The sequence below is a fragment of the Cynocephalus volans genome, chromosome 10 (assembly GCF_027409185.1).
Source record: "Cynocephalus volans isolate mCynVol1 chromosome 10, mCynVol1.pri, whole genome shotgun sequence".
NCBI classification, from domain to species: Eukaryota; Metazoa; Chordata; class Mammalia; order Dermoptera; family Cynocephalidae; genus Cynocephalus; species Cynocephalus volans.
Window position 1 is genome coordinate 52,320,439 of NC_084469.1, and position 8,479 is coordinate 52,328,917.

The 8,479-nt window shown below is 53.7% G+C and overlaps 1 protein-coding gene across 1 annotated transcript; it reads left to right on the plus strand.

The window, feature by feature from the left end:
* Nucleotides 1–962: 962 nt before the first annotated feature.
* MYPOP (Myb related transcription factor, partner of profilin) lies at nucleotides 963–8,479 on the plus strand. The gene is made up of 3 exons (XM_063112006.1): nucleotides 963–1,050; nucleotides 1,777–2,336; nucleotides 7,204–8,479. Exons 2-3 carry the CDS (start codon nucleotides 1,829–1,831, stop codon nucleotides 7,887–7,889), a joined length of 1,194 nt encoding a protein of 397 aa, XP_062968076.1. The 5' UTR covers nucleotides 963–1,050; nucleotides 1,777–1,828; the 3' UTR covers nucleotides 7,890–8,479.

Consider the following 8,479-nt stretch of genomic DNA (forward strand, 5'->3'; position numbering starts at 1 on the left):
ATATGTTCATTGCACCTGAAACTGTGTAGGAGCTCATAAATATCTGAATAGATGAATGAAGCACCATTTGTTGAAATGACCTTGAGGACTCCTACAGCACACTGAATAGAATCTTCAGCTGTGCTTAATTCCATCATTCCGTCATCCGGTCCACCCAACCTGTGTTCTAGCTTCATTCCTGCCTCCACGCATTTGCCTTAAATCGTGCGCGCACCAGGATCACTCTCGCTACCGTCCAAGAAACTTTTCCCTGTGATCTGCCTCCCCGCTCCGTGACCTTAAGGTGTGAACTGTAGGCCATCAGGCGAGATCAGCAGGTTGATGGATTGCTAAGGTTGCTGCATCCGCCTAGGACGGAATATTCCCAGGGTGCTCCACCTCTATCGGTAAGTAGTAGTTCCCCACCGGCCCAGTGCCCAGGCGGCTGCGAGAGGCTGCAACGCGGTTTCCTGACGGCCCACACCGACCCCACCCACGCAGTTGTCATGGAGACGAAGCGCTACCTTCCAGGGCAGCCCCCTTCCCCTTTCTCCAAGAGAAAGAGACACATGCGTAGTTAGAGCGCAGGCCGGGCTGGAAGACTGTTGGAAAGGCCGGGACGCCGCTCAGTCCTACCGCTGTAGCCAGCGTCAACCCCTGTTCCTCCAAGGATTGCTACGCCTGCGCCGAAACAAAGTCCGACGTACCTTGACCAGCCGGAGCAAGGGACGCGCACGCGCCCCTCGGAGTTTTGCGCGTGCGCCGTTGTGGCACCAGGGGGCTAGGGAACGAGCGCAGCGCTAATCTTGCGGCTGCGCAGCTACGGCCTGCTGGTGGAGCCCGGCGGAGGACAATTCTGCGCTTGCGCCGTGTTGGGGACGATGGAATGAAACCCAGGCGGTAAGGGCTTTGGGGCCGACTGATGCTAGACGCGCCTGCGCCCTGGCTCAAGGGGCGGCCAGGGGCGGGGCCAAGAGAGGGGAGAGAGAAAGGCGGGGGTTGGTGGGTAGGGAAGAGGCCGCAGAAGCCCGAGCCTTGACCCACCGGCAGGCGGGGGCTGCGGCGACGCCGGTGAGTGACCCGTGGCCCGACCAGGTCCCTACCCTCCGTGACCCTCGCTCTTCCTGGAGTCCCCGTAGGCTTCGTTGTCTTCCTCTGGTTCCGACTCCCGTTATTCCCAGATCGCCCCTTAATTCCTGGCAATCCCCAGAAACCCCCAAATCCCCTCAGACCCTAATCCCTAATATTTTATCGTCCCACCTCTCCCACTGACCCAGGAGCCCCCGTCTCACCATTATTACTGGACATCCCCTCTTGGGACCCCTTCTCAGATCGGTCCTCAAGACGCCCCATTGCCCCCGAAACCCCCAGAGCTCCCTTTGCTCCAGATCCCTCCCTTCTTGCCGCATCGCCCCTTCAGCATCTCCTTACCCCCAAGACACCTCCATTCTCCTATTTCCTATTCTCTTATGCTCTCATTCTCCTCTAACTCCTGCAGACACATCCTCTTCCACTTTTCCTCATTTCCCTCCATCCCTCCAGACCCTCCCCCAATTTCCATCAACTCCTCGGCGTGGCACTTTGCGCCGCGCGAAGCACAAGATGAGCACTTAACCGGTGTCAGCTACCATTGGGTACTTCTGACTGCCCCCAGCAGCCCGTCGCCTCTGCCCGCCCCCGGCCCCGAGCCTCCACCCCTTCCCCGGGACGTAGGAGCTATTGTCGGGGTGGCCCTGTTGAGGCGGGCGCCTCGGGAATGCCGAGCCCCCGCCAGCGCCATGCGCCCTTTGCCCGCAGAGCCGGCGCCCCCCATGCGCCAGGCGGCGGGACGGCGGCGTCGGGGGGCGCCATGGCCTCGGCGGCGGCGGCGGCGGCGGGCGAAGCGGAGGAGACCACCCGGCTGCGCAAGCCGCGCTTCTCGTTCGAAGAGAACCAGATCCTGATTCGTGAGGTGCGCGCCCACTACCCGCAGCTCTACGGCGCGCAGAGCCGTCGGGTGAGCGTGGCCGAGCGGCGGCGCGTGTGGGACGGCATCGCCGCCAAGATCAACGGCATCACCAGCTGGAAGCGCACGGGCCAGGAGGTGCAGAAGCGCTGGAACGACTTCAAGCGCCGCACCAAGGAGAAGCTGGCACGTGTGCCGCACTCCACGCAGGGCGCCGGGCCCGCCGCCGAAGACGCCTTCTCCGCGGAAGAAGAGACCATTTTTGCCATCCTGGGGCCCGGTGTGGCAGGGCCAGGGGCTGGTGCTGGGGCCGAGGAGCCCCCTGCGGCCGCCTCTTCGCAGCCGCCGGCCCCCAGCGCCTCCGCCCAGCGCTGTGTGTTGTCCGAGGACCGCAGGGAGGATCGACGGGCAGGTGAGTTCCTTTACCGTCGCTTATCAAGAGCAAACACTCACAAAGTCTGCTTTATGCCCCGTGCTGTTCCAAGCCCTTTTTGTCGCTCATCACACCCTCACTACAATCCTGTGAGGTGGGTGCTGTTACTATCTCCATTTTACAGCCTGAGAAACTGAAGCTCAGAAAAGTGAAATGACTTGCCTCAGGTCCCATGGCTGGTAACCGTCAGTCAGGAATGGAACCAGACCTAGGAGGCCTGGCTCGAGACCACACCTGGGATCATCTGCACACGCAGGATTTCATTAAATGCAGTTAGGGTAGTGGCTCTGGAGACAGACTGTCTGGGCTCCAATCACAACTTCGCCACTCAACTGTGTCATCTGAGTAAGTTACTGCACTTAAGTTTTGGCATCTGTAAAATGGAAATAAAAACAATCCCCACCCCAAAGGGTTGCTTTGAAGATTAAGTGAGTTAATATGGGTAAATTGCTTAGTCCAGCACCTTCTGAACAGTCTTTCTTAGCTCTTGATATGATAATTATCAATACTGTGAGGTACATAGTATTTCAGCATTTTATAAATCAAAGACTTGGAGAGGTTTAGGAACTTTCCTAAGGCCATGGCTTGAATAGAGGAGGTGTGGAGAGCTGATTACAGAGACTTCCCTGATTAGCCTTGACTGTGGATTGTAATTTATTCTATAGCTATTCTCTGAACACCTGCCCTGTGTGGGGTGGTGCTGGGGACACATTGATAACTGAGACAGTCCAGTGGAGTAGACAGTTATGACCCAGAGCAGGCAGGGCTGGAGTTGGGGAGCCCAGGGTCTGTGGGAGCCCAGAAGGGGCACCTGACCCAGCCTGGGGGGTCAAGGAGGGCTTCCTGGAGGAGGGATGTGAGAGCTAGGACACAAAGAGTAAGAATGAAGAGCGGGTGGGAAAGTGTTCCTCATAGAAGGAACAGTATGTGCAACAGCTTGGAAGCAAGAAAGCTTGGCCAGACCATGCTGGGCCTTTAGGCTAAGGTGAGGAGTTTGGATTTTTATCTTAAGCGCAATGTGGACATGATCAGACAAAGGAGTTCAAAATCATATGATTGGAAGAGGTTCATTCACCCACCCAACAATACACAGCAAGTAGTAGAGTCACGACTCAAACACATGTGAGTGTCCAATTCCCAGTCCATGCAGTTAGCTTAACCACTGGACTAGACTGCCCAGCAGTAACGACAACAGCAATTAATATTGACTGAGAGTTAAATGGGTATGCCAGAATTAGATAACAGGTGGTTTGTAAGTCAAGGTCAGGACTTTGGATTTCATCTTGAGGGCATTCAGGAGGCACGAAAGTATCTTAAACAGGAGAGAGACACAATCACTTGGGACCCTTGTTCTCAGCTTGAGTCAAACCTCACTGTTTCTATCTGTGAAACAGCCCCATTGAACCAGAACAGAGGTGGCAAACTTATTTTTTCAGAAGCTGTGCAAGCACTTAATATTCACTCATTCATTTAACAAACATTTATTGAGAACCTCTTCCAAGGCAGTTACTATGGTATGTGCTGGGAATACAGAAGATAAATCCCCTTCCCTTGTGGAGCTGACATTCTAGATGGGGAAACAGACCACAGACAAGTAACCTCCAAAACAAATTGTATACCAGGAAGTGATAGGAACTAAGGAGAGAAATAAAGCATATTAAGAGGATAGTGAGTGGTTGAAGGGGGCTATATAGACAGGGCAGTGAGGGAGGGCTTCTCTGAGGAGATGAAATTCAAGCAGAGACCTGAATAGAGATATCTAGCGGATATCTCTCAGCTAGAAGATAGGGCATGTGCAACAATCCTGAGGCAGGAACATGCTTAGAGCATCCGCAGTTAGAATCTTACACAGATTACCCACTGTGTAAAACTCAGAAGGGGCAGCCTGAGGCATCTTTGTTGACACTGGAGAAATCGCTAAGAAACATTTATCTCTGACCTAATATTTGAAATAACAATAATGACATTGAGAATTTACTATGTCCCAGGCAGTCCTAAACCCTGTATCTGTAGTGACTCAATCCCTATGATGGCCCTCAGGGAGATGTTATTGTGTCATTTAGTCCCACACTCATGCATACCCATTTACAGGTAGGGAAACTGAGGCCCAAAGATTGCAAATAAATATGATTTTAACTCTCATAGCGGCCCTTCCTTGTCTCCTGTGAACTCTGTGGGCACAAAGGCTGGGCCACTTTCTGTTCCTTTTTGCTCAGTAGACTTGAAAAGCCACATTTCTGAGTGGCTGCAATTTCCATGCCCCTTATAAGGGAGACTCCCCTTTCCTACCCCAACCCCAGGCCCACAGCCCCTGCCCAAGGGGTGGTTAAAAGCATGGGCTATGGAGCCAGCCTGGGTTCAAATCTCCCCTCACCTGTTTATCAGCTCTATGACACCTCTTTCTGGACCTCATCACCTCATCTCTAAAATGGGGTAGAGGGCTGGCTGGTTAGCTCAGTTGGTTAGAGCACAGTCTTGTAACACCAAGGTCAAGGGTTCAGATCCCTATACTGGCCAGCTGCCAAAAAAATAAAATAAAATGGGATGATGGTCGTGATAGCACCTGCCCCAGAGAATGGCTGGGAGGACTTGGTGAAGTAACGTAGGAGGAAAGTTTAGCCCAGGGCCTTGCTGAGGGAAGTGTCCAGTAACTCTTCCCACCTCCCCTGGCTGGCTGGCCCAAGGAGGCTGGACCCCCAGCATTCAAGGCAGGAGGGGTCTAGCTATTTTTGAAGGAAGAGCAGGGTCATCTGATTGGTTGAGGACGGGGAGGTAGCCTTCTCTGGGGAAGGAACATCTGAGCTGGGCAAGGGGCAGTGCAAGGTGAGGTTATGATCCTGGAGGAGGGAACGGCATGTGCACTGACCCTGAGACAGCCTAGAGGGTCAGAAAGGAAGATGTGGGGGCAAGAGCTGAGGCCTTGTAGCCCGGGGAAGAGGCTAAACTTTCATTCTGGAAGCCACAGTTCTTTTCTCATTAAAGAAAAAAATTTATGCTGGACATTGTTCTAGGCACTGGGTAAACAGCAGTAAACAAAACAAGGCCCCGCCTGATGGAGCTGACATCCGGAGGAGGAGACAGACAACAAATACAAATTAATACTATACCAGGTGGAGATAAGCGCTATACCAGAAATCAGGTAGGGCTAGGGGAGATAAAAGGAAAGGGACGGGAGCTACTTTCAATTATGGTTGAGAAAGGTTTTCCAGAGGAGGCAACATTTGAACAGAAGCCTGAAGGAGGTAAGAGAGGAAGCCAGGAAGGTATCTGGGGAAAGACCTTTCCAAGCTAAAGAATGGCAAGGGCAAAGACCTGAGGCAGGAGCAGGCCTAGTGTGTTTGAGGACCAGCAAGGAGGCCAAAGTGACTGGATCCTAGTGAGTAAGAGGGAGACAGAGGGGTGAGAGATGAGGTCAGGGAAGCAATGGAGGCAGAAGGTGCAGGGCCTTAGGGACCTCAAGGACTTTGCTCTTGCCCTGAGTGGGATGGAAGCCAAACACAGGAGGGTTTGAGCAGAGAAAGGACAAGATCTGACTTGTACTATTTTAAACAATTTTATCCAGATGTAATTCCCGTAGTACACAATCCACCCATTTAGAGTGTACAATTCTATGGCTATTAGTATATTCACAGAGTTGTGCAACCATCACCACATCAATTTCAGAACATTTCATCACTCCAAAAAGAAACCCTGTACCTCTTAACCACCCCCTCCCCCATATCCCTCACCTCCCCCCAGTCCTAGGCAACTACTAATCTACTTCTGTCTCTATAGATTTGCCTGTTTTGGACATATAAATGGCTCATATGATATGTGATCCTTCATGACTAGCTTCTTTTCCTGTAGCCTAACTGACTTGTATTTTAGTTGGACCCTCAGGCTGCTTGCTGAGGAGAGACTGTATAAGGGGCATGGGAGGAAGTGGGGAGCCAAATGAGGAGGCAACTGCAGTAGTCCAGGTGGGAAATGCTGGTGGTTGGACGAGGGTGTGGGCCATGGAGGTATAGAGAAGAGGATAGATATTGTATATACCTTGAAGGTAGAGCCAATGGCGTTTGTACTTAGTTGGTGTCTTGGGAGAGAAAAAGAAGAGTAAAGGTGTTTAGCCCTAGTAGCTGGAAGGATGGAGCTACCATCAGCTGAAATGGGTATGGCTAAGAGAGAAGCAGGCTGGGAGGGGATCAGAAGCTCAGCTCTGAACAAGTGGGTTTGAGGCTTTCTTAGACAATCCAGTGGCTAGGCTGAGGACACAGCTGGAGATGGGAGTCTGGAACTTAGGGGAGAGGTTCAGGGTGGGCCCGGGAATCTGGAAGCCTGTTTGCACACTGTGTTCAAGTCCATGAGCATGAATGACATCCCAGGTGAGTGGAGACTGAGGAAGCCCAGCAGGCCAGGAGTTAAACTAGAAAATCCTGCCATCCTGGTTAGAGAGAGCCTCCAGAAGTGCCCCCAGTGCTCCAGACACTCCACCTCTCTCCCAGGCCCCCAGACCTCACCAGCATCTAGCAGTGCATCCTGAGAGGTGTGGTAGGGAGTGTTCAGATGGTTTAGAGCCTTGCAGAATGTTGGCTGTTACTGAGATGGGAGCTGTCTAGCCCAGCAGGAAACTTCCAGGACTCTGTTTCCACTAAAGTTGGAATAAGCCACAAGGTTAAATATATTGACTCTTTCCCCTGGGTACAAACACTGGCCCATCATGGGGATTCTGTTCCAAAGCACCATCTGACAGGTTTTGAAAGGATCGCTCCAGGATCAGGGTAGGGGGAAGGTGGAGAAGGGAGAGAAGGGGAAATCAAGGCAGCGTTCCGGGGTCACTCACACCTTACCTGCATCTTTCTCTTTATAGATACACTAGCCCATGTCAAGGGGGGCTCCAGCAGCCCGGAGCCCTGGGCTCAGCCCTCCTGCAATCCTCAAGAAGGGGACAACCCACGGCCCAAGGAGTGTGAGTCCACACCCTCTCCAGCCCTGCAGACAGTGCAGCTGCCCCGCCTGGCCTTGTCTCCACCACCCCCAGTCCCTCCACCACCACCCCCACCACTCTGCCAAGTGGCACCTTCGCCCCCCAGCTCCCCACTCCTTCCTCGGCCTCCGCCCACACCCTCAGCGCCAGACCCATCCCTGGACTTCTTGCGGGCCCAGCAGGAGACTGCCAACGCCATCCGGGAGCTGGCTGGTACTCTTCGGCAGGGACTGGCCAAGCTGAGTGAGGCCCTCAGTGCCCTGCTGCCTCTTCTGTCAGGAACTCCAGTGGACCCGCTGCCCCCACCTCTGCCCCCGCCCCCACCTCCCAGGCCTGTCTTGCCCCCACCTGCCCCCAAGGTGGAGATCACCCCAGAGCCTGTGTCTGTGGTGGCTGCTGTCATGGACGGGGCCGTGGTGGCAGCCAGGGGGGTGATCATTGCCCCCAGGAGTGAGGAGGGGGCACCCCAGCCACCCCCAGCCCCACTCCCTCCCCATGACTCACCTCCACACAAGAGGCGAAAAGGTTTCCCTACACGGAAGAGGCGGGGCCGATGGAAATCTCCCTGAAATCTGCTGTCCATGCTCCTTCTGCCTGCACCCCCTCTCCCCAGCTTGGCGCAGTCGAGGGAGCATTGCTTTTTGCCCATCCCAGCTGCCCCCTGGCTCCCTGCTCCAGGGGCATAAGCACTCCACTCCCTGTGCTAGTTAGTGCCTGATTGGCTGGAGGGTCTCATGGATGGACTTCTCCAGCCCCTTTCTCTGGTACAGTGCTTCTGCCTGGCTGCCTCCCTTAACCCTGACTTCTAAGCCATCAATTTTATGTTATTTATTATTGCCCTTTGTGGGATGGTGAGGGAACCTCTCGGGTCTCCACATATCTCCTTTCCTAACAATTCCTCTTCTTGACTTGAAAATAATTGACCTGTTGAGGCCTCCCTACCTCCCCATCCCAGACTTTGGAGGGGCTGGGAGTTGCAAGACAAATCAAAATATGGATGACAAAGAGGGATCTGTACCCTAGGGAGGGGACAGAGTTCTGATTGCGGAGGTATAGGATGGGTCCTCTGCCTCCCATTGCTGTTTCTGACCTTCAGGGCTCAACCCCCTCCTTTCTCCTCAGTGGTGACAAGATATCAATAAACTTATTTTTAATACAA

What these genes read in the sequence shown, in the direction of transcription:
- MYPOP (XM_063112006.1), top strand. Translation starts at nt 1,829, where the DNA reads ATGGCCTCGGCGGCGGCGGCGGCGGCGGGCGAAGCGGAGGAGACCACC. An exon ending in CAGGGAGGATCGACGGGCAG is followed by an intron (nt 2,337 to 7,203) that starts GTGAGTTCCTTT and finishes TTCTCTTTATAG; the next exon opens with ATACACTAGCCCATGTCAAG.